Here is a 27,239-nt window from a genome sequence, read left to right as displayed (position 1 = left end):
GAACAGAACAGAACAGAACTTTATTGTCATTGTAACAAGTACAACAAAATTAAAGTCACAGCAGCAATCAGGAAAACAAAAGTAAGACAGTGTATAGAAAGTGCAAAAAGGTCCATAAGAAAATAGATGATGACAGCTTGTCCATCATTCTCCAGTTCAGCCAGCCTCCACCACCACAGGGTCCAGGACTGAGCTTCATCAGTCATGCTCCATCTCTGTCTCCTGGATCCTGTCTGCTCACAGCAGGTGAAGCTCTTCCAACATGGCGTTGGTGTCTGATGTTAGCTCTGTTAGCCATGTCTGTGAATAGCATGATGCTACTCTGCCTTCTGGTATTCCCTCTGTTGCTGGGTTAGCACAGCTAGCTCGTTCATCTTATTGGCGATAGATCTTATGTTCCCAATAACGATGGATGGAAGGACAGGTCCATGTCGTCACTTCTTAGCTCACACCTGAGAACCAGCGCATCGTCCACACCTCCTTCTCCTCACCTTGTGGGAAGACATCAGGCCTTACACCAGTTAGCATTGACATGCTACAGGCTGCCAACAGCTGAGTTCACACGTAAACAATGTGGCCATGGTTACATGTAGGATCTCCAGACAAACACAGGAGAAAAAAATGGTAAAATAACACTAAAACCACAAAAAGTTTGGCGTCTATGACCAACAAATGAGCCATACAAAGTAATGATCCACTCCAAATACAAAGATTACAAAAAAGAGATGAAAAAAAATACAAGAAACAGGCAAAGGAGCGAGAGCTGCTGCAAAAGGCAGCCATAGACAACAGGGTGGCGCCTAGCAATATAGATGATTAAGAGGTGATATCATCATTTCAGCGAGTCACATGAAGATTTGCTGCTATTTTGAAAACATTTTTAGCAGTCCAGACAGATTCAGGGATTTCTACAACATATGAGTATATAGCGGTTTAGTGTGAGCATCCAACATTGTTACTTTACATGCATGTTTAAAATATAGGAAAGAGTGGCACCCCCTCTTTAACAGCTGTCCACAGGTAAAACACCATGACACAGTCAAATATCGTTCTGCATTTTAAACTGGTTTACTTGTTCTGCTGTGGCTTCAACACCCAATTTTACACTAAATATAACCAAACACTTTTCAAAGACATTCAAAAATGTTGTTTGTATTTTTATCATCAAGAGCTCCTCTGCCAACTTGACTTTTGATGTTGTTTATGTTTATTTGAATAATTACAGGGCTGATGCTACTTTTAAAGCACGGTTTCAGTAATCATATTTTATCATCAAAAACATTAAAGACATGGCCTCAGTTGTCATTGCTCTCGGTTTTTGTTTTGATGTCTTTCAAACCTTCCACTAAGTCTGTTGTATCCTGATTTTGAACTCACCAACGCTACTTAACAGTTCAATTATAAAGGAGAAAGGATGTGCATGGGGGATTCTTTGAAACTTTAAAGCTATGGAATACTTTTATCCTGCGTCCTTTGACACTGAAAGTAGTAAACAAAGTGAACACACATACTTCTATCAGAGAATGTTGATGATAGCTGTTTAATTAGTTTACATTTAAAAACATTGCAGTTCTTTTTGCAAGGACAAACATTTTTGAGTTAAATAAAGCTAAAATTTAAACACATCTGTATTGAGTCACTTTTCCATTTCTCCCTTAAATCGGACCATGTCTCTTTCACTCCCCCTCCTCCCTTTTTTATGCGCCCTGCCATTCCCTCCTCCCTCCCTCTTTCTCTCTCTTTCCCTAGACACACTCATTTATTCTGTCCACTGCTGCTTTAATAGGCCATTATGCCCAGGGGTAGGGATTATTACAGAGTTACCCTCTAGGCTAATTGGGCTTGAGCCTGCGATTACATCAGTATTACCAGAATATACAGACACACAAACAGAAACTAGCACACCCAAACCCAAGCTCCCTCCTTTGATTCAGTTATTAGTATCTCTAAGAAAGAAGAAAAGCCACTCGTGGCTTCTAGCTCCAAAGACACAGTGGGAGCTCAGCAGACTTGTAATGAAATGCTTCGTCCCTCTTAATGGCAGATATACTGCAGAGAGAAGAGCAGATGTGCACATGCTAAAAAGGCGCGAGTGAGAGAGAGGAGAGGTTCTTTTAGGGACTACACATCTAGTTTTCCCCTCCCAGCGGGGATAGTTTGTTTATCAAGCTGTTTAGCGACAGCTTATTCAGACATATAATTAGGCTTCTGCTGCAAGGTATAACTATATAGACATACTCCACTGATCCTTTAACCCATGTAGCTCTTTAGCAAAGCAAGGATGACAGCTAACGCGCGTTTTCAGTAGATAGTGAGTCGGAAAATGGTTTCAAATTGGTGCAAATTATTTTTTCAACTGTGGAAGGAACAAAGCAGCTGCGTAATGCAAAGAAAAGGAAAAATAGACTTCAATGCAGGAGTAGATCTTTCTACAGTTAACCTGTCAAGATGATAAGTGATGTGCTAGTTGTTTCTGTGGAAAAACTCAATCACTGCAATTTCAGTATTGTGCAAAAAATATATTTCTATAGTGCCTCTTCACTTGGTCTTAAAGTATAATTTTGGGCTTGTATGGTGCAGTTACCACTCAGTAGACCTCAGCAGGACATACAGTATCAGTGTTTGATTTTTGTCTGAGCCTTTATCTGTAATTGGAAGAGTTTCCACTGAAAAAAACCATAAAATCGACTGTAAGAGTTAACTCTAATGTTAACTTATCTCTGGATGAATTTGATGTGAACAAAAATAGGAGTTACAATAACTTTTTGTTGGGCAGTGTAAATGACACAAATTGGGCTACATGAATGAAGCTAATTAGATGTTGCACATCGGATCGGCAGAGGTCCACAGAGGCATATAAAAAGGAGCTCACTTTAAGGAAAGTAAAGAGGTTGGATTAAATTGTGTAACCCTTTGTCTGTTTCTAGGTCCAGCTATTTGTTGTAGCAAATGACCCCAAATGGCTTCACCTTTCAATGTCATGAAGCTCAGACTTGTTGGATGATAACAACCAAAGTGGCCTTTGATGTGAGCCCCTCCCCTCTTGCTCAGTTTGCAGCTACATCAGATACAGTCATTTTTACAGCTGAAATACACCACATGCGTCACCGGTCTGACTCCGCTCTGCCAAGGATCAGATAGGTTTCCATGTCAGTGAATGAGTCAACTCTCACTGGATACGCTCTGATGCAGTCGGGCACCAGCAGGTCGCAGTTAAGCAACAATCCTGTTTTTGCCAAGCGTGACAGGAACTTAAAAAGTACCTGAAGTGACTTTCAAAATAAAAAAAAACATGTCCAAACCAGATTGTTTTTAGCTTGGCTACAACAAACATCTAACATAATAGGCAGAGCAAGGCCAGGAGTAAACAGGTTTGAGGATTTACAGCCTCAATGAAGTGGCCAGCATGTGAACTCCTTGATCTTGCCACTCCAGCTGTCTGTCCATCTTGCGGCTTGCCTGGCTGAACACGCAGCCAGTGTGAGTTGACAAACGCAATACACAACCGAGCAGAGCTGAACCGAAGACACATCTTGTGTTTTTTAGCCGTAAGGGGTCTCTCAGATTTAAAAGGTTGTAACTCTTCCATGGTGACAATTACGTTGAGATCAGCAGAGTCCACAATGTGCAGTTTATGTGCAGCCGTGTAGCTCTACCTGAAACCATCTGTCTGTACTATGTGAACACTGGAATTCTGTGAGCTAATAGATTGAGTATTTGACTGAACTTGCTGTAACTTTGTAGTTATGTGAGGTGTGAATGAATGATCCATGTGCCCACAGCTGCATCCATTTCTGCTGGGTATGAAGTCTTTCAGTATTTCATGATCTTAAACAATTGTATTTCTTAAAACTAAAAACAAACAAATAAATAAATAAATAAATAAATAAATAAATAAATATCTGTTTTCTTTGAGTGCATAGTTATGACCTTATTAGTACCAGCTTGGTTCACATATAGTGAATCGGGACAGTGATAAAATGAGGGTTAGTATGATGTCCAAATCAAGAATATACATTAAACTTGTGTAAACAACATGTTTAATGTTTGTTTAAATGTGAAGTTTGCATTTCTGTTGGTGTCATAGTACAAAATATGATATTTCTACATTTTTTAACCAGTTGAAGAATAAGCCCTAGGCAAGTGCCAAATGGTGTAACCACAAAAGCATAAAAAGTGTTTAATAAAACACCCTCCAACAATTTACCCAAGTGTACTGATGAAACATGTTATTTGTTATTAAATATTTCAAAGTATATTAAAAATATTTTCTAAACTTGATAATGTGGGTTTTTGTTGTACTGGGCAAGTCAGTTCGCCGTAGACATCGATTTTTTTTCCTCCCTATTTTTGGGTCAGTTGGTCTAAAATGATTCTAAATTTCACTTTTATAGTATAATAGGCTGCTAAAATCACATTCATGATAACTTATGGGCAATATCAGATTTTTATGAGAAACATCGGTTACACCATTTGACATTTATCCGTTTACCAGTCCATGTCTTTCACCCAATCCTAGCACTGGTACACGATGGAGGCTTCTTGCCTATTTGCATGCCATCCTCACACACCTGTCTCTGCACTGTAGAGTTGTACAGCAGGGGAACCGGTCATCAGGATGCAGCCCCGGTCCAGGTTGGAAAAAGTGTAAAAAACAAAACAAAAAAACAAAAAACAAACAAGTGATACATATACAGTCTGTTAATTTGATATATAACCTGTACTAGCATAATTAAAGAGTTTATGTGTTCTATATCATGACTGTTTTTTCTCTAAGGCATGCCCTCCTCATTAAAGTTATTTTTCACCCCTACTGCAAACAGAGTGACAGGCACAGTACAGGAACACACTCCATGTAAACACACATTTAAAAACTCTGTCCTGGATGTGTGTGTGCAGCGAGAACATGCCCTGAGGCTGTTTGTGACCTGCTGAAACATGCTCCTCCTGCCTTTGAGACTCCTTCTGTCATTTCTTCCTCTGTCTCCTCTGAGAAGATGAAACTAGAGGGACGATGGGACCTTTGAGAAAACTCTCCAGATTAGACCGTGGGTGTCTCCTTAATGATATGCCTGTGTGTGTGTTGTGTGTCCATTAATAGGGAGTACTTAGTTGTGATTCCTGCAGGGACTCTGATCTAATTTTCCCATCACTCGCCTTTTACTTACTCATTAACTCTCCAAGTCTCTTTCCTTCTCTTCTACTCCCATCAGTCATTTGTTAGAATTACAGTACCAAACATGCTTTGTACAGTCAGGCTTAAAAATGTTGGCTGGGTGGCCATTCGGCGTAATATGATGTGCATGAAAATAAATCCAAGCCCCATTTTTCACATTACTGAGCATGAAATAACCCAATAAACCAAAACCAGAGTAAGAAAAAAAGAGCTTTTACTTCCTGATACAGGAGCAAGTGTAAGCATTTGTCTTTGAGTGTGAGTGTGATAGGGATACTTCTTTCTGATCCCATTCTTGATTAATTATCAAATTATCAGGTACCTGCACTGTTACCATGGAAACAATACTCACTCTCTCTAGTGCTTGTGCAGAGACAGAGAAATCTAATTTCCTAAGAGGTTTTCGTGCGACAAAGTGAGGAAGCATATTTTTACACTGCTGTGGTTTTTTCAAGGAAGACAAAAGAAGTAATAAAGGATTTAATATTTTACTTAAGCTCAAAGGAAACACTGGGGTGTGTGATGATGACACTGCAGAAGATCGAATCATAGTGCAGGGGATGGCTGATATGAGGTCAGTTTAAATGATCAGGCTGTTCAGATATTTAAAGGATAGTGTATAGTGAGTGGGTGGTTATTCATATTAGACTCTTGGCAGGGTGAGTCTGCTCGTATCCACCTTTCTTCTACATCCCATGCTGCTCATTACTCATCTACCAACCAAAGACATCAACAAAATTAAACGAAGTACTGATTTAAAGCTGGTCGGAGGTAGCTTTTTCAGAGTGTATCTTTTGTCAACCAAGTATTCATTGGCAGTTGGGCTACACCCTTGAGAAAGCTCATCTCCATTTGAGGATTAAGTCAAAACCTCAAAACAGGTGAAGGTGCACAAAGGAGAGCGCTGATGGCATAAACAAAAGTTGGATTATTAAGAAAGAAGAAAATAAAACTGTAAACAAGCACATGACACAAATATTTCCCTTTCTAAAATGTGTCTGTAAGCTAAAGACTTAACTTTTAAAATGACATTTTTATATGCTTTGGCATATTAAGTTATTACTTCTCTCTGTTATTGTAATTTTCTATTGTTGTTATATTTTATGAAATTGACTCAAATGTAATCACATATATTTCCAGCAAATTCGTCCAATTGTAGCAAGTTGCAGCTCCTCTGCGTTGTCCAACACTTTTATCTATTGATCAAAAAAATCTTTATTAACAAAGCTGAAGATGACAGCCTCCCTGAGTCCATGGTTGGCTTTACTAGCAAAGGATTCTATCAGCTTATTTGTGGAGCAAATTTTAAAAGAAACATTTCCATCCAGTTAAAAGCATTGGCTTGCTTAATTGCAATGCACAAAAAAAAACGAAAATCTCATTGAAAGGGCAGAATAAAGGTGAGTACACACTACAGGATCATCAGACTGATTTTGGTCCTGACATCCCTGTTACGAGCAAAGCTAGCAAAGGCCCGATTGGCTGATGTCTCCAAATTACATTGTGCCTAATTTTCCTGTGGTATGGGGTGTGTTAAGACAGATCTGTCCAGTCAGAGCTTCTCGGAAGGCCCCAGTTAATGAACGTGTTTCATAATCGAGACTAGAAATCTTGTGATGTGTGGGGTGCTCCGAGAGGAGCCGAGCAGGTACAGTGTGTAAAGTCACATGTACTGGAGCAAAGCCAATCAAGACGTGAGCTGACTCTAATCTAATCACCACCAAACTGCACTGTAATACATACAGCCCACATTCCCACCATCTCCATTACTTTTTTAATTATCATTTTTCTTTTTTTTTGTGTGTTTTTCAGAATTTAGGAGGCCAAAACAGCCATCATAGCTTCTTTCAGTTGGTCCGTCATGTTTGTTTATACTGAAGTCACGTTTTACTACACTTTACGTTTTACTTGCTCCAGGATGCACAAAACACGCTATAAGATAAGAAGAGAGAGCTCTCATGCAATCTGTCTTTTGTTGTCACGAAGTGTATGATCTCTAAATGTGTGAATGTTTGAAGAATCCTGTAATGTGTGCTAGCCTTAAGGGGAAATAAGGCTTGCCACCCAGTGTATATCACTTTCTTGTCTTTCTTTTAAAATTGTCACATTTGTTTGTTCTTGTATTCTCTGATTTAGTCATTCATACTGTATGTTTTTGTCTTTTAGAGGTTTTACGTGAGTTTTTATATTAGATGGCCCTGTGATGAAGTCATTGCATTTACTGCCCATCTGTATGAGCATGTGAGAAAGAAAGGACTTTAAAAAACCAACAACAAAAGGTCACCATGTGCTCCAACGTTTAATTCTGTCATGCTGTTGCTCTCTTTGAACGCCAACTGTACGCAGGCTTTTCTTTCTTTAACTGTTTTATAAACCAGGCTCATGTCATACTGGAATGACTCTTTCAGCTGCCTTGCCCTATTGCTCTCAATCTTTTACTGCATTTATTAATTATTTTCTTTCGTTGTTCCTGTAAAGCAAGCAATTTGACTCGACCAGTAAAATTTGTCATTGCACAAAAGCGTTCTCAATGGGAGGCAAAGCTTATTGAAAAATTGGACAAAGCCACAGGCAGCGTGAACTGTTTGATTCAGCCACCTGGAAAGCAGAAATATTTTAGTGTGTTTAAACTGTGTGTGTGTGTGTGTGTGTGTGTGTGTGTGTGTGTGTGTGTGTGTGTGTGTGTGTGTGTGTGTGTGTGTGTGTGTGTGTGTGTGTGTGTGTGTGTGTGTGTGTGTGTTGTTTCATGCATGCATTCACACCCATCATCCCAGCAAGAAGTAATAACATCAGTTCCTTTGAGATGCAAAATTACCATCTCCTACACACACACACACACACACACACACACACACACACACACACACACACACACACACACACACACAAACACACACATGCAGGGTTACTTGCTCAGTCCGAATAGAAAGCAGAAGGAATTACAATAATGGAAAGGCCTGAGGCACAGATTTGAGGGGAAAAACCTACTACAGCAACCCCTGATTATAATGTTATATTGTTTCATTTCCCCTGAGTGAGTGTGAGTCCCTGCGCCTGCGTACATTTGTGCTTATCCTTGAGTGTGTGTTTGTGTAGGCAGGGCTTGAAATGTTGTATTTTCAACCTCTGCGTGGCTGGCATATTGCCATCAGCGAGGACGTGCAAAGCTCTCCAAACTAGCTTGGAGGACCAGATATTTAGGGTAGAAGGAGATGGGGGAGGATAAAATCATGAATGCCAGAGGGTGCCATGAATTCATAGCAGACAAAATTCATTTATACTGTACGTACAGGATCAATATGTAATAGAAACAGGTGAGAAACCAGAAGAGAGGAGAGGTGTGAAAAATGATAGGGAGGGAGAGAGGATCAGTGAGGATGAGAGAGGTGAGCTGCACAGTTCCAGCAGTCAGGATAAGTTTTGTTCAGCTTGTTGCAAAAGAATCTCAAAAACATAACGTGTTTCTATGCTGGTTGCATAATAATGGCTTTGTGCTACATTTATTGTATCAGTCAAAAATTTAAATTTGCTAACTAATGAAATATCTTATTTTTCAGTACCTTTCAATTTTATGTAAATCAGTACCTGGTACCTTTGACAGAATTTGGTGGGTACCTAAAAAGGAACTAAATCGGTCCCCACCCCTATGTATCAGTGTTACCAGCCTATATGAATCTGATTAGTTTTTCCTGTTTCACAACTTATCTGTTTCAACAGATCCTTTTTCTGTTATTTTTTGATTTTCAATTATTATTATTATTATTATTATTATTATTATTATTATTATTATTAATAGTTTTTGTTTGTTTGTTTGTTTTTTGTCTTGTTTTATCATTATGGAGCCCACAACATCAAATGTACAGTACAAAGTGTTTTATGACGTAGTTATCATATAACTAGCTTTAGCTCCCATGGAAAACAAGCCCTCCCCTCAAACTCTTGATTTTATGGGTTTTATTTTACACAAATGAGATATTTAACAAGGCACAGGTTTATTTGACTGTTTGCTTAAAGAGCACTGTTCCACAAAATCCCAATAAAAATGGTGCTCCATATAGGAACAAATAAATGCACAATGTTCTCTTTTGCTCAGATTTAATATCTCTTATTACACATCAGAGAGCACAGTGTGTATCTCTGTGTTCCTTATTTGTATGATTTCTGGCAACATCACGGTTTTGTGTTTGTTTGTTTGTTTGTTTGTTTGTTTGTTTGTTTGTTTGTTTGTTTGTTTGTAACTTAATTTGATATTTAGAATGACCTTCTCTCTTTTTCACCTTTGCATGGAAGGGTTTCTGTAGAACTAGGGTTTGGAAGTTTGTTGTGTGCAGTGGCATGTATATGATCAGTCCCATTAGCCTTTCTCGTGGTATGATTTTATACGTATCAACATTTTTAAAATGTAATCTTCAAAAAAGGTATCTGAAAGAAATAGATTGCACATTCAGACATGAAAACTTTCAGTGTGGAGTTTGCATGTTCTCCCTGCGCATGCATGGGTCTCACTTGCTATCCCATGCCAGCTGTGTAGTGCTTTTCATTTGGTCTTGATGTTTGTGCGTACAGTTGTCAGTCACTTAAAGGAAATTGTTGATATTGTTCTCATCAAATTAAATAGAATTCCACTACATCAAAAAGTGTGGCTGGTGGCTTCGGGAAAAATTCAAATTAATGTAAAGCCCTGCTCACAATACTTCTCAGGGCCTCTTCCTTTGTTTTTCATCATGGAAAGTGAAAGATAAAGTTCAACAAGTTACAGGACTACTTGTCAATTTGAGCTTTAGGAGGCGATCGATGATTCTGCTCTTCAGGTCTAATAAAAGTAAATCAATCCATTCTAGATGCAGGAAACTAGAGAAGAAGTGAGAAGTGAAAGGGTGGGAAAGGGGTGCAGTGAACCTCACGGCTAATACACCTTTTTGACAAGATGCTTGTGGTAAAGACAGAAGATTAGGATAACATTATTTAACTCAAATCATTCACAACAACTTCTATCAGAGTCAAAATTTGGTCTCTGGTTTTGTCAAGAGGAATACAGACAGCAAATTACAAGTTAAGGCAATGTATAAAACCTCCAAAACAGCAACCAGCCCTGCCAGTGACAACACAGCAGGTTTGTACTTGGTGACAAATACAGAAGGACCCACTAAGTTCCCAGAATGAAGAGCTGAATATTCCTGGTGCCTTTTGCCAAACTTGGCTGCGTTTCCTCGACTCCTGAAAAGCATCAAGGTTTCAGTTGCACTTTTTTGCTGTCAGGCTGCTGAGCTCAGCTCTGTCCCTCCTCCCTGTGGGCCCCAATTAGTGCCCACTCCAATCCTGCCCCCAAACCAGCATTCCCATGTGGGCACCCTCAGCTGAGTTTTACAAATTAACTTTTAATTACACAACAAAAAGAGGGGAGAATTTGTTAACCAGCGTACTATTCCCTAATGTTAGAATAACCGAAGTTCTTCAGAAAAATGTACATAGGCTGTGTTACACTAGTGGTTAGAATAGAATAGAATAGAATAGAATAGAATAGAATAGAATAGAACTTTACTGCCATTGTAACAAGTACAACAAAATTGAAGTCACAGCAGCAAACAAGAAAACAAAAGTAAGAAAGTGTATAGAAAGTGCAAAAAGGTCCATAAGAAAATAGATGATGACAGGTTGTCCATCATCCTCCAGTTCAGCCAGCCTCCACCTCCACAGGGTCCAGGACTGAGATGCTCCATCTCTGTCTCCTAGATCCTGTCTGCTCACAGCAGGTGAAGCTCTTCCAACATGGTGTCTGATGTTAGCTCCTTAGCCATGTCTGTGAATAGCATGATGCTACTCTGCCCTCTGGTATTCCCTCTGTTGCTGTGTTAGCACAGCTAGCTCGTCCATCTTATTGGAGATAGATCTTACGTTCCCAATAACAATGGATGGAAGGACAGGTCCATGTCGTCACTTCTTAGCTCACACCTGATAACCAGCACGTTGTCCTCACCTCCTTCTCCTCACCTTATGGAAGACATCAGGCCTTACACCAGTTAGCATTGACATGCTACAGGCTGCAAACAGCTGAGTTCACATGTGTGTATTGCTGAAGCCACAAAAAGTTTGGTGATCAAATAAATTCAGGTTTAGCTGTTTGATGTAGCTCTGTGACGTCTGCAGCGCAATGAAATCCTCTTTCACAAAAATTTGACCACCACAAAATAGGTTTTAGATATTTCTTTTTCAGGGAGCAATTAGGTCAGAAAGGAAATACTCAAAGTGTTCATCTACTGAAGAAATATCCGTGGCTTTAATAACCCATTTAACAACAAAATCAGTGGGCTAATGTGTTGTTGGGATAATGGTTGCTAGCATCTGAAGTTCCTCTGGCATCAATGATGTCTTTAGTTGTAACATCATCAGAGTAGTCACTTTATAAAGTGATTCAGATCATGTTCTAACACTTCTATATGTGTGCTGTTATGGCTCATCAATGATGCTCAGAAATATTTTTATCTTTACTAACAACATTATTGTATGGACAGATACTGTATTAAATTCAGAAAGGCACATTGTTATTAATGGCTGCAGAGGCTTTCACTGAAGAAAACAGACACGAATAAAAGTGGTGGGTATTATGAGGCACAGTCCTCATTTACATGCCCACTAATGCCACATACTAATTCAGCCTTTTGGAATACTGCAACTGGGCACTTTTTATGCAAAAGTAATTACTTGGATTAAGGTCATAGACCGTAAATAGTATAATTTAAAAGGCAAATAACCCATAAAATGAACCATTAGTTATTTCAGTGGAGAGTTATTGAGGAAAATGCATAAGACAGGATGCTCCAAGTAAACTTGTTCATTAGAGTTTTCTTAATTTAGGGACATTTCCACCAACAAAGTCCAATTTTAATCATTATAGCAATACAGTGAGCTTTCAGGAAGCTTTTATGTTTGATGGTTTAGCACTCGATTAAAGAAGAGCAACAACAGAGAAGCAAACTCACTCTCCCTTCTTTAGATGAGAGGAGTGAGTTAAACAAAAAGGAGCTTACTGCATCAATCAGCTGGTAGAATTTAAACAGTCAGAGTTTGACTCAATTAGAAAACTTGGAAGTATAAAATCGACTACAGCCCAGTTAGTAAATACAATAGGCTGAGCCTCAAAGTCACAAAGGAATACGGAAAAACTTTTCAAGATGTTTAAGGAGTTGGCAAGTCATCTTAAAGCCCAGTTTTTATTGAGATACACAGACTGTACCTTCCCTCAAATAATTGCACGCTTTAATCAGTGGAATTCAACCAGTCGATCTCTGAGGGGGGAAAAAAATGTCTAAGTCATTGGATAGGGTAAGCTAGAAAAATAAAAGCTCTAAAGCTGGCCCTGTGAAGATGTCTGTAAGAGTAAGAAATTTAAAGAGGACAGATTTTCTAATAGACTCCTCTCCAGATGTAGTTTTTGTACTAAATGGTTCAATCTTTCCTGAAGTGTTCCCACAAAAAATAGTCAGTGCCTCTGATCAGAATTTCAAAATTTGACAAGGAATTTCAGAGCTAAAGATGTGAAAGAAGAAAAATTCTGCTGAATCTGGGCATTTTTAACAAGTGTATCTCACAGATGCAAACACTAAGTTTCAAGACGAAAGCCATAAATGCCAATTTAACATGTGGAATTGTACTTTTTAAAGGCAGTGACAGTATGACTGAGCTTGAATGGCCTCTTACATCTCATCAGGTTTGTTATAAGTGAGCTGCCTTTAATTCTTAACAGTGGAGCTGTTTCTTACTTTCCCTCATAGGCCTCCTGTTTTACTAGTCACCCCTGCCTCTTTGGTTGTAGTTTCATCTGAACAGATTTGGTTGCCTTAGAACAAAGGTGTTACTTTGGAACTGCTATTAGGTCCAGTTTACGCTTCAAGATTGGCTTTGAAGACACTGAGAAGGTTTTGGGTGAAAGTGGCTTAACTATGAAATGTCTATTGTGAAAGTCAAAGTCTATTTTTATCATGTTCGCCACTGTTTTTGTCTAAGAAGACATCCTGGATAACTACTGAGTGGCCACCACCGTTGCCCGATTTGAACCTCTAAGAAAATCTTTAGAGGGATTTGAATAATGTGGTTACATGTGGAAACCAAAGAATATTTGTGAACCAGAAGTTTTTGCTCATAAAGGCTAAGATTCCTAAAGAGTGCTGCCAGAAACTTGTGTCTGTTTATGCACCATGTTTGCAGCAAAAGGGTACACTTCTGTAGGTGCTTTTCATTAATAAGGGTGTGAAAAATTCTGAGACTTCATTTAAAATCAAAAGTGCTGATGCATCTATATTGTATTGTCAAAGATTGGTCCTGGATGGGAGCGTTTCTTTGCTGAAAATTTCCTTGACATTTGTTTCCCAGCCTCCTTTAGCATTTTCCTCTAAAACTGCCGTTAAGTCCAAGTCACTCTTGGCTCCATTGTAATTGCTGCCTTATTTTTTAGTGGCTGTCAGTATAAAACTCATCACTGAAATACTACAGGGATGTGCTTCTTTTTAGCAAGGCTGTCTGCTAAAACATCCCAACATCTTCATGGAAATCCATTTTAGTACGTCTGTTGGTATGACATGTTATACAACTCAGTTTCATCACAAAAGCAGTTTTAATTGAATTCTGGGCCTGCTGGTGTCAATTTGAGAACAGACATGAGAGGTTTAAGTGTGGTTGCTGTTGTTTTGCATTTCTAAAACAAGAAATCTTTAAGGGATGATGACTACCATGAAAGATTGGTGTAAAAAGACTATGACCTGGATGGGAAAACAATCTTCAATCGTTGGATGAAATTTACTTGAACACAGGGAATGTGTGAGTTTACACTGATGGGCAGACAATAAGTTATGTTGTATACGTGAGCGTACATTTTGGAAACAAACCTTTGTTTTCTTCAACTACAGTGACCAAAACTTCAGGTTGGATCGATGATCACCAAAACAGCTTAAATATTACAAACTTCATCAGTCTTAAGACTCTCATTCACTTAACCATCCACTTCATCTCAGTGTTTTTGCAGTTTGGTCTTCATATTCCCCAGTTCCCCCTCTGCTCCTCCTCTGTGTCTCTCAGAGCTCTCAGCTCATCCCAGATATTGATCCTTGTCTGGCCACTTGTCTGTAAACCTAGTCTAACGTGTGTCCCAGACAGATAGAGCAGCAAAACCAGCAGCTGAGTCCCGCTCTTTGTAAAACCTCAACACACAACAAAATTTAGATGACTTTTGAATGCAGATATGCTTTATAAAACATATACCATGACTATTAATGGGCTATTGGACACAGTTCAAGACCCAGAAGTTGTGACCTTAATGCAAAAACCACAGTTGGTTATGACTGAAGTCTTGCTTTAAGTTTCTTTTTTTCCTTTTTTGGTCTGCACTAGAACAGCAGGAAATGACTTACAAGGATAAAGCTTCCTCAAAGAATTGGCTTTAACGTGTGGCTTTTATCTGCATTAACAGAAAAGCCTTGGCAGGGTGTCCCGCATTAATAACAAATGGGGCTTTATTAGATTACAGAGTGCTTTAGAGTTTCAAATAAAAGCGTTTTACGTAATATAAAAAAGTTTCTCAAAGACAAGAACAAGAAGTTTTATGATAATGTAATAACTGTAAGTCTGCTTTTGAGATCTGCCTATTTTTTTTATAACTTTGTTTATTAACAAGTAAAAACAGAAGAACAGATCTGTACGATAAGTTATATAACATAAAACAGGAAAAGGATGGAATAATTATAATGATAATAACAACAAAAGACAAAACAAAAGAAAACCTAAATATACAACAAATAAGCTTCAACAACATAGAAAACTAAAACAAGGAGAAAATCACATAAAATGAAAATAATAATAATAATAATAATAATAATAATAATAATAATAATAATAATAATAATAATAGTATCACTGTTATAATGGTAACTACAAGCAGGGTCTTCCAATGCCTAAGAGCTCATAAGATAAAGAGTATGGTGGATAGATAGACATGAATATAAAAAAAAATAATAATAATTATTATTGAGGAGATCTGCCTATTTTGATGATAATTTTGAGCATTTATTTTTAGTTACATATAAAATATAAAGAGACTTAGTTGTGTTTTTTCTTTCTTTTATTTTTTTTGGGGGGGGTCAAAAACATCAGGAGTTCAAATTGGCGGTCAGCCTCCAGATTGCTCTCAGGTGCATGCATACAAATGACAACACTGAAGCAGCCATGACAGTCTTATAGAGTCAAATCTGAACATTTCCCCCTCCTTTTTCCTCTCTCCTCCATTACCTGTTCTTCTTTTATCTGTGGCAGACAGCCGGCATGTGTCTGATTTGAGGGTGTGTGCTTGGCGTGTGAGGGAAGGAGTGACAGAGAAGGAGTAACACATACACATTTGTGTACATGGACTTTCTGAATCCTTGCTGCTGCAGCGAGAGTTACGATTCCACACTGCTATCTCTGATAAGCTCATCATTCAAAGCTATTGCAGGTGATGTAGAACAGATGAGGAAACACGAGGTTGCACAGTATCTATTTTCCATTACATTCAAGGGGTTATAGAGAGGGAGCGGTTGGAGCAGAGAGCTTGGTGGTGATAACATCAAACCAATATACAGGGAGAAATTTGATTGTCGTTACAGCTGCGCATCAAGGTTGTTTCCTACTCAGAGATGTGTTGAGACTTTTCCCGCTGAGGATGCTTAACCCGGATACTGGGATATGCTGAGATGGCCTGAAGCAACGATAAGTGACCGTGAGAACAGTTTTCTCTTGAACTTTTCATCTGATTTGTCAGTCTTGTGTCATTCTGGGATTACCTACCTGACTTCTCAAGAACAGAAATCTCAAATTTATTCACTGTATTTTAAGCTCAACAACAACATGTGTAGTGACATTCAGGCATGCATTGCTGTGTGTTGCACTCATATGTGTATTAGTGTGTATTTAGCCAGTATTCCCTTGGACGGGGCCACAGCTGTCAGACCTCTCAGCAGGAGGCCATCTTGTCTCTTAGTTACTTCAGTCACTGCCATGATCTGACGCACATATACCCTTGGTACACACACGATTACCCAGTTGATTGAGATTAATTAGTGGAGGCTACCCACTGACATGAAAGCCAAAGGTCTCCAAGTGCATTCTGGGTAGATATAACCTATGAAAAAGCGTATAGAAAGCCACCACCACTTTCACAGCAAAGACTATCAAGAAGCTTTCACCTTCCTGCACAGACACTGGGACACACAGGATGTATTGACACATGTAACACGCTGAAGTACATGTGCACTGAGCTGAAGGCAGGTGCACGAGTTAATGCACTCTGCTGCGACCGACTTGCATGTGACCGTACCTTGAACTTGGGTGCAGTTTCCCTCACTATCGATGTATTACAGTCACCGAAGCAGTTAGCACAGCCAAGATTTAAAAGGATGGACAAAGCTACTAATGGCCACAAGAGAAGAGAAGTATTGGGATGGAGAGAAGAAAAGGGGGAATTGAAATGCAAAAGCACAGGACAGAAAATAAAGACAGAGAGACAGAGGAAAGAATCAGGGACAGAAAGGTAGCAGGAAGGGGAGGATGAATAGAGATTGGTGTCAGTAAGAGGTGATGTATAGACGAGAGGGTGATGAGAGTGAGCTGCCTTCTCTCTGGGCTCCACTAGTAATGTCCCCTTCCAAAACATCACTCATATTTAATGGAGCACAGCTACAAGGGAAAAGAGAGAAAAGAAGAGTGCAAAACCTGCATCTACAAAGCCTGGCACACACACACTACATTGACGTATGCAGACAACCCAAGACATTATAGACTCGCAACACTTGCAGAGAGAGTACTCAAAGCTCGAAGACATCACACTCACACACTCTCAGACACACACATGCATGCATTCTGGTGCTCTGACGCAAATGGGGTTCTCTGTGAGTTAATGGAGTTGAGGCTCAGGAATCTTGGTACTTGAAAAGCAGCTTGAAGAACAGCATTAAGTCAGAAGGAGAAAGAACTGAAGTGAAAGGAAGGATATTGAGTGGTATTGTCACATATAGGCGCATCTCAGAATATCTTGAAAAAAAAACTCATTTGATTCATCAGGTCAATTTAAAAAGTGAAACTATAACAATATTTAATTAATTTAATGAACACAGAGCAAAATGTTTCAAGGATTTAATTTTTCACTTATGATAATTATGTTTTACGGCCAATGAAAACCTCCAGATTTAGTATCTTGCAGTTTCTGGATAGGTTTCCATTCAAGTCGGTTTGTCAACTTACACTGGATCCATTTCGTTGCAGTCCAGCTAGGAGGCTAGTCCAGCAGGTCGCAGGTAATACACAGCCATCCTATTTTTGACAGACCCAGAGCTGTGACTAATAAATTCAATGTAGGGAACTCAGGACAGGAAGTCACGCACAAAAACTACCTAAAAACACACTGTGACTTTCAAAATAAAACAAACTGTATCAATATCAGATCCTATTTAGCTTACATAATGACATGATAAGTGGAGCCAGACCAGGAGTCAACAGATTTGGGGTTTTACACCCCAACATAAGTGAAGAGAGACTTATCATTGGAGTGGGGAGTGCGAGAACTCCTCAATCTTGCGACTCCAGCTGCCTGCCCGCCGTAACAGATTGAACATTCAGCCGGTGTGAGTTGACAAATGCCAACACGCAACAGAGGGGAGCCATACTGCAGACGTATCTGTTGTATTTGAGGCGTTAGAATAAGACTCAAGCTAATTCATAAAAAATAAAAAAAAAAGTTACAATAAATAATGATACCAAAGTATTGGTTTTCTGAAAAGCATGTTCCATAATATGCTGTCAGTACTTGGTTGAAGCTCTTTTGGCATAAATTACTGCATCAATTACAGAATGGCCTGGAGGCGATCAACCCATGGCTCAATTGTTTCTTTTTTTTTTGCACTTTTGGCAGTGTGTGCCACTAGAAAATGAAAACAGCCCCTCCCTAAACCTGGTTGGTAGGAGGAAGACAGACTGACTATCAGCTTGTTTGGCTGGAACCAAATTTTATACACCCCAAACATGTGTTTACCTACTGGTAAATTAAGTCAACATTTTCAAATGACTCTACAAATGAAGCTACACCAGTTCCAAAACAAACAAACAAAAACTTTTTACTAAAACTTGAAGTGAATTGTGAAGGCTAAGACTAATGTTAGTGTTGAACCTGTCAACCCTTTAAGTTTGTTCTACCTCTTCTAAATATCCCAATCATGCCCTATCATAAGTGCATACATTAGCCACTGAAGCTAATGCTATTTACTCTCTTATCATCTGTTATAGCCAACACTCCAAACATAAAAAAAATACTTTTCCCATGGAGATACACTTAACCTGACACTATATATCACTTTGTATTGCCACCAAAAAATAACAGAACAGCCAATTAAAAAAAAGTTTTTTTATGTCAAACCAGGGGCAGCAACAGTTAGCATCATGAAAGCACTGCTACAGAAACATATGGCTATATGAGGCTGATGCAGGGCATTCTCCCCTGTTCAATGTGACACAAAACATCTTAGTAAATGACTGAGTGTAATAGCAACTCATAAAGAATTATTCCGGGCATAATATCAGCGACTAAAATTACTAAAATGAAAGTAAAGAGGGGCCATCATTTCTGTGGAAAAAAATGTTTCTCTAACAAAGCCAAACAGAGAGAGAAAGCAGCAGTTAACAGATTTTTTAAGCTTGGACAATCATACATGTTTTACACATGGTGAGAGGATCTGAACTATTTTTCTAACAGCAGGGTCATTTCAAAGCATTTTTACTGATTACAGAACTCACTGTTTTTTTTTCTCTGTCACCCCCTTCAGGTTCAAACCTAAATGACGGCCAGTGGCACTCCATACGTTTTGTTGCCAAAGAGAACTTTGCCATGTTGACGATAGACGGCAAGGAGGCTGCTAATGGGCCATCCACCTCATCTCTAACCATCACAACAGGAGGAACCTACCACATGGGAGGTAAGGGTCACTTTCACACCTTTCACTTCCATCTGCATTCACTGTCCTCCCATCAAACTCCTCTTGAGTGCCCATCAGGGAGGCATCAGAGTGTAAGGTGTTCAGGATGCTTCCTGAGGTAGAATGGGACAGTGTTAGAAAATGGCATTCAGTATGTCCCTTTGAACAGGGCCAGCTCAAACCACAGGCAATATAGGCAGCTGCCCATTATACTATGCTCTAGGGAGTCTGGTGTGAGTCCTGGAGCTTTTGCGTGGAGCCCTGCATGTAATGCTGAAAATAATTATATGGCCAATTTTAAAGCTTCTGCACTTTTAGTTACTGCTGCTCCACTCCAGTCACTGCTAGCTCTGTCTGCTCTTTTACTCAGCCACTCACTGCACAATGCCCCACTTAAGTTTCTTGTATGAGAAAGACCAAAGATGTCTGAGCATCTATTTGCTAAAGTAAAACTAAACCCAGCTTCGGTCAAAGAGAATTCCCTTTGGGAAAAAAAAAAAAAAAAAACTGTCCAACGAGCATGTCTTTGTTGCATTTTCGAACAAACAACTTTTCTTAAGGCAAAGATAAGTATTGAAAAAATAGAGTGCACGCCCGTACCAAAATGAACCTTAAGTCAAAGTCTCTCAAGGTCCACTTAATTCAGTTGCGGTTTTGCTCCCATCTGTAGAAGATGGTTGCCTGCATGCTGTTACTCCCAGTAGTTAATTGTTGGTGGGACCAAGCTGACCAGCATCCATTTAAGCTCAATTTATCTCATGTTACTCATACAACCCTACTTAGAAAATACTGAACTTTCTCTTTGATCTGGACCCATGTTTGAAAAACTCAACAAATTACTTACAGGCGTCTACAGTTTCTGGTTGCTGTGTCGCCTTTTACCAGTAATGAAACTTTTCCTCATAACAACCCCAGCTCTAAAAAGTTTGGACATTGTGACATGTTAATAGAAAAAAAGAATACCATAGTTTATAAGTCATTATATGAAAGTAGTGATAAGACAAGATGCCAACAGCCAAAGCTTGAAAATATTCTTACATGGAAAATATATTCTTATAATTACCTCTTATAATTAGCAATGTGTGTCAGACAAGTTAGAACAGGGACAAAAAAAATCACCTTAAGGAATTTCTTCAAACAAAGGTGCAACAGGTTATTACTAAGTATAAAAAGGACATCTCTGAGAAGCTTAGTCTCTCTGAAGGTCAGAAGAGCAGATGTTCATCAACACCAGAGACTCTGCATGAGCTTAAACATGGGCTGTTTCACAGTCCCTCTAAGATGTTGCAAACTTTTTTTTGTGATTGTTGCAGGCTGAAGTGGCTGATTTCATGGCAGCTTTTTGAAAAATTGCAATGCATGTTGCAATGTTTTTAGATCTTTTCTAATTAGTTGCAATCTTTTTTACAAATGCACACAATTCATTAGAAAAAAAGCAATGAGATCAAGAGAGAATACAGCAGCACTGAATGTTTTAAGTTAATTGTCACACAGTGATGTCTCTCCCTCTCACTTTTCTCTTGCACATTATTACACATTCAAAAGTATATTTTGCATTAAGCTTAAAAAAAAAAAATTAATACATGTACACACACGCCCTTCCTGCACCCACTTCTCTTCCTCACAAACACACACATATGCACGCACTTAGACCATTTGTTTTACACATACTGTGCACAGTATGACAAACACAACAAAGGATACTGTTAAACAAATCTGTCCTGTAGGCCAGGCCTACATGTAATGATGAAATGAGATGAATTGATGCATGAATTGATACAAATAACATATATTTATTTAACCAGTACAATCACAGCAAAATATTGACTGATTGATTTAACTTCAAGCCTTGTAGACGTGTAATAAAAATATCATTAATTACCTTAAATAAAATCAGAGAGAGGAACAAAGCCCTGCAGAGCAGGTCTGGTATTAACAATACTATGAAAAATAAATGAATCCCACACTAAATAAAGTGCAGAAATGTAAATAAGACTAAATCTGTGGCTTAACCACTGAAATATGTCAACATATGGAATGGATCTTTTTTTATAAATGAAAAAGAAACACTGAGTGAACATAAATGTTAAACATATAACAATCTCACTGATCTCTCATCAGTAACAAAAAACTAACTAAATTGCAGAACTATAAATAAAAACAGTTATGGCTCAACCACTGAAATATGGCAGAAAAAAAAACTTATTTTTTAGTAGCAGCCTTTGCGATTTGAAAATTGCATTCTATTACATTGCGATATCGGTTTAAATTTGATTAATTGTTCAGCCCTACTACATAGACATAAAAGCATTTTCAAAACTCTTGTCCCACACAGCTCATCACAGCATCCACAAATGCAGGTTAAAACTGTTCCATGCTGAAAGGACGCCATACGAAAACTTTTTATAGAGAAGTAGGTGACTTCTCGGCATAAGATGGTCTGAAGTGAAGTGAAAAACTGTCCCATTGGCTGACAGATCAGGATTAAAACCTTTTTTTTTGTGGAGAAGGCTCCATTAATGCTGAATGATATAAACCTGTTTTGGAGCAACAAAAGTGGCGTATAAGAAATCAAGTAATTTGAGCTTGCGGTGCATTTATTTCGTCTAGTTTAAACTGAAAATTTCTGAACAGTCATGTATTGCGGTGAAACTGAGTTCAGGGAAACTTTTAATATGAACTTTGCCAGCAGAGGTCTTATCCATCTTTGTGTGTATGTGTCTGTGTGTTTCCATGTGTGTGTGTGCGCGCTCGTATGCTTGCAGGCTAGATAAGTCTACAAATCATTTATCTCACTAGAAATCTATATCCCACTGGCTAGAGTTCAGGAAGTTACTCATTTAGGGAGAGCACAGACACAACTAGACCACGGGATACACACAACCACATTCACGCACACAGACACATACACACACATATAGGCACAATCTGTCTGCATTAAGGAGACGCCAGGTTAATGATGCCAGACACCGCTGTCCGTCTGTTGGAAGATGGTCCGTGTCTAAGTGGGCATGTGTGACTTAGTGTGTGTTTGTGTGTGCTGAGTGTGTGCGTGCCAAGTGTGTGTGGGCACCTGTATGAAATTACAGTAACTGTGAGAGATAGTCTGGGCACTGATAGCTCCATCAGGCCTTTGTCCCTCTCCGTCTATCAAAGAACAATCTTCCTCATCACGCAAAACCATTTCCCCAGGCCAGTCAATAAGGATCAGAGCAACTCACTTAGGCACACACACACACACACACAAACACACACACACACACACACACACACACACACACACACACACATCCTGGGTCTTTTATTCTGCCGCCTGTCTTCATTTACTTCTTGTTGCTTTGATTGAATCCTCTTTAAGCCCATGATCGCTGTGTACTTTTAAGCTATGAAATCTGACTTTGCGAGGCCTTGATATGCTAATTGAACTCTCTGCAGCAGCATCCTTTCAAACCTCTTACCTTTTTAAAGGAAATTTTAACTTTTTTAGGCCAACATTTGGAAGCATAATCCAGGGTTTTCTCGGATTCTTTAATCTGCGGTGTTGCAGAATCATTCAATATTAACACCTAATCCTTTTCTAATACTTTCCTCTCTCATCACAACTTTTGTCCGCTTTGTATTTTCTGTTTTCCTTCCTCCATTTTCCTCTTCCCCTCTCAGCCTCAAGCCTTCTTATGATCCAATTGTTGATTTATTGATTTTGGTAAGCTGAGTTGGGATCAATAGTGGCTGGGAGGAGAGGATCTGTGTAATGTCTTTACCCCTCCAGAAAGAGGGAGAAACAGAGGCAGACTGAGAGTGAGCGTGAGAGAAAGGAAGAGTAGAGCTGTGGAGATAAAAGATGAGTGTAAAAGAACAGAGACAAGAAAGGTCTGATGGGAAATTTTGATAGAAAGAAAGATAACAGGTTCATAAGTGATCACAGGGATTAAAACAGAAACGGAAAAAAGCTGCAGACAACATGCACTGCCCTCCAGACTTGGGAGTGTGGGAGGAGTGCATGTGTGAATGGATCCATTCTACCAAACTTTGTGCAATCTTTCTCACCACAGACCCCAGTTTAAAGTCATATCAAGGTCAAAGTGTGCTAATGTTTAAAAACAATGATTTTTTCCTGCGAATTTTAAATCTAGATTTCTTCTTTAACTTTCTCCACTGGCTCCTGTAGTCCATACAGGAGCACAACATGTCAGCCAGCAGACCTTATGCTGTGTTCCATTTACGTAGGAGCCGGGGAGAAGGGGAGCGAGAATGACGTCATCTCCAAGTTAAAAACCAGTTGCCCAGTTGGGAAAACTTGCCACTTAAGCAATATTTCTGTATATAAACATTGAACAGTACTATTTGTACCATTTTCTGGGTGAATACTCGTTTCGGAAAAGAGTAGTCGGACACTTATAAAAAAAGTTCAGGTCAAATAGCCTGAACGTTCCGAATTACTGCACTGGCTCAAACGCTAGTTGGTAACTGTGGCAACAGAAACTCAGAACATATATTGACGTGTTATTTCACAGTTTATTTAATAATCAGAGTAAATGTTGGTTAATATTTCTTGCAATAAAAACCATCTGTGGACTTTGATTCTTTGAAACAAAATTTCACATCATCCACTGGACACACACAAGCGGTGAGAGGTGCACTTGCCCTCTGAAATGATACTTTGTATCATGTAACATAATGTTAAGCAACCATCTCACTTCCTTCCACTGATAAATCTGATATAACAGCCGCAGGTTCTATGACGGAAGCAACCAACTGATGCAAAGTGGAGGACGTACAAGCCTCCGCGTCATACATTCATTTGTGATAACGGACACCTCTTCGGGCATTATCCCTTACTTATACAGCTGATTTACTCCAACAAACACTAATCAGAAATGCTAAAATAACCTGAATATTACTGAAGCTTATGTGCTATTTGGACCTGTGGAAGCAATCTTTAATTATAAACATGTAGGCAGTATGGATCCACAAACTTCCTAACAGAGGCTAACATTTTTTCAGAATTCCCACAGGTCACAGGATTCCCGTGGGAGTTCACTATTCATCACAGGATTGGAACGGTAAATGATTAAAAGTTAACGGAAGAAGATGGGGATGGGAACCAGGCAAGAAGATAAAATATGATACTTGACATGCGCTGCCATTTTGTGTTTTTTTTTTTTTTCATTAAGCCTACACTGTAAACCAAGTAAAATAAACTACACTTCCCAGAAGCCAAAAGTGCTCCCAGCCTCTGTCCTCCATCAAAATTCAAGAAAGAGCAGCAATGGAGGAAGTAAAAACAGGTGTAAATCTGATGTGCTAAAAACTGACCAATGCAAAATCGTTATTAAGGACTTATCTATTAAGCTGAAGGAACTGGACTGCTCTCTTGTTGCAGTTTTTGTTTCTTTAACGGTTACAACATTGTCAAAAAAGTTTTGTCAATGCTTATCAGTAATAATTGCTCAATAAATTAGTAAAATGAAACTTCATTTATTTAGGTTTTTTACACTAAGGTAAGCATTTTTGTTAGGATGTTTGGACCTAATTTTACCACAGATGAACTGTACCTGTTGCCATATCTTTTGAAATAAAGCTGCATAACACAAAGTAATCTAAAAAAGAATGGGGAGAAAATCACATCAAATTCAATCTGTTGCCTAAAACAAAAAGAAGGGAAGAAAATGGGAGCGGTACAGGTGGGAGTCATTCTTAATGGGAGCCGGATGGGAGTGGGAGTGAAAATCCACTCCTGTGTCACTCTCGACTTCCCAGTAGGAAATAGCGACCTCGAGGGGGCGTTGAAATTTCCGATTGAAATTTCCCACATCGAACTAGTAAACCCCAACTTCTGAGTACAAATGGAATGCACTTAGGTGTCTTCAAGTCTCCTGTTGTGAGGAATATTTGCAAAACTGTCAGGAAAAAATGTCAGGACTTGAATGTTCTGAAGTTTTCTGGTTGTCATGTCTAAAGGAGGTCGTGAGGTTATGGGAGGGAGGGTGACCATGAGACATAAACTTCAGTTTCCATATCATACATTAAGAACAGTAGTGCCCTTGGCTGTCGCTTTGAAAGATGTTACACATACTCATTCATACATGCAATACTAAGACATAATGCCATGTTAATGTGGAAGTTTTCCTCCCCTGCTGAGAGTCTACCACCCTCCCTGTGAGTAAGCAGTAGCTGTGACTAAAGTTCTCTTCATTATTTCTCAGTGGCTATAAATGAGAATCTGGTGGTAAACACAAGTTTGACAACTGCAGAAAGTTTACAAAATGTTGATAAATACAACAGCAAGTAGTGAAAAGTGATATTCAGGCTGGAGACATTTTTGGAATGAAACTTCATTTTCAGTTCTGACTGGAGATTATTTCTCTGAGAGGAATGTGTGCGCTCTTTCTGGCTGTTTTCTTTTTTTTCTTTTATTTATTTTTTTATTTCTGGTCAGTCTCCTGGTACTCAGGCCCTTCTTCCCCATAATCACAGATTTACATCACGGGCCTTAAGCCATAAAAATGTGTTGTTACACGGAGTATGTGGGTGTATTTGACACTGTTTTCACAACATGCACAGAGAAACTCTGCAAACTTTTAACTCAGTCCAGACATGCAGAATTTATTCACATCACTGCACCACATCGCATTTAGGGTGCTAATTTCCAGTCCGGCACAGAGGTAACAGAATAATATAGAGAGCAGGAAAGATAGTTTAGCCTTTAGCCTGCCCTCAATTACTCTCTGTGATCGCTGGACTTGATGAGTCAAAGGGGCCGAGCACATTAAGCTGTCCAAAAGCTCTCTAACAGTATTCCATCAGCACTTTGAATCTGAATGAGACTCATCTGTCAGTGTGGCACAATTAGCAGAAGCCCCTCAGTATCATGAACAATCCGTGTTCTTTCATATACAGAACAGGGCTCCAGGTAATTTGTAATTAAGTCTTCCAGGTAGCCATCTGCTTCAGATCTCATGGCTTCAGGGCATCAATCTGCTGTGTTTTCATTGGCAACTGTTTTTGATCAGTGACCACAGACTAAACCGCACACAGAAAGCAAAAATGAGTGCGACCGCCAAGCAGTCTGACTGCGTTTCAAACAGATCTTGTTTTCGACATGTTACAAAACAAAATAAGATTTGAGCCATGTGAATGTTACATTTAATTCATGAGATGAACCAAAACAATTTATACAACTAGTCTACTCCAGGGATGTGCCTGCACTTGTTTCATCAGCTGAAATGTTGAGTATTGCCAGCGATGCTTGTCGGCACCAGGACACCAGAGTTTAAATATCCTTTTAACTGCCAATGACACAGACACTCATTCTAACCTACTGGACAAGTCGTTTTGGTTTTTTGTGCTTTGGCATTCCTAAAATGCATCTCTTTGGTTCAGCACATTAATTTTCATAATCGCTACGGATCCAAAAGTCAAGCAAAGTTTAAAGTGTGCTGAGAAGCTTTTGTTTGAATATGTAATCGGGACTTGATCTACAAATGAACTCAGTTTTGAAAGTGAAAAAGATATTTTCACTCAGGCTCTTCACGTTGTACTTTAAATTTTGAAAGCTTCTAAAACCACAGACCAGGCTGTCTGAGTTGGGAAGGAGATCACGTACATGGAAGAAATTTTGCTTTGACATTACAGAAAGGGGGGGTTGGATTATCTGTCTACTCCCATGTTCTTCAATTTGTGCTTTCTCCACTGTGGCTTGATGTTAATTAGCCATGTCCAATTGCCACATTAAACCACATTAGGATTAATTAGAGTTATATTGAAGCTTGAAAACCTCACATATGAAGGATTTTACATGTATCCTAAATGTATGTTTGCACACAGCCTGAAATGCTCAGACAAGCTTAAAACTCAGGGATTGATTTGACATTCAAAGACTGATACAGAGAACAAAACGATTTGATTAGAAAAGAGAGAAAATCAGAGCATCTGAGTTACAGTTCTTTTTAAGTGGTGCACAGTTCCACACATACACGTGCAAAACACACACATGCTCACACAAGTCTGTGATGGTAATGCATTTTATGAGGTAATTATCAGTCAGTGTTTAATCAAATAAAAAGAGAGTGCAT

At 39.0% G+C, this 27,239-nt stretch overlaps 1 protein-coding gene across 1 annotated transcript in view; it reads left to right on the top strand.

The window, feature by feature from the left end:
- Positions 1-27,239, top strand: part of cntnap2a (contactin associated protein 2a) — a 533,013-nt gene that overhangs the window by 315,160 nt on the left and 190,614 nt on the right. Inside the window, exon 10 of the mRNA XM_074693022.1 lies at positions 19,015-19,164. Within this exon, the coding sequence (XP_074549123.1) occupies positions 19,015-19,164 (150 nt within the window). The remainder of the gene's footprint in view (positions 1-19,014; positions 19,165-27,239) is intronic.

Source organism: Halichoeres trimaculatus, unplaced genomic scaffold (genome assembly GCF_033239565.1).
Source record: "Halichoeres trimaculatus isolate MK-OKI-2021-1 unplaced genomic scaffold, fHalTri1.1 fHalTri1_scaffold_18, whole genome shotgun sequence".
Classification (NCBI taxonomy): domain Eukaryota; kingdom Metazoa; phylum Chordata; class Actinopteri; order Labriformes; family Labridae; genus Halichoeres; species Halichoeres trimaculatus.
Note: the sequence above shows the minus strand (reverse complement) of the source record. Positions and strands in the feature narration are given on the sequence as shown.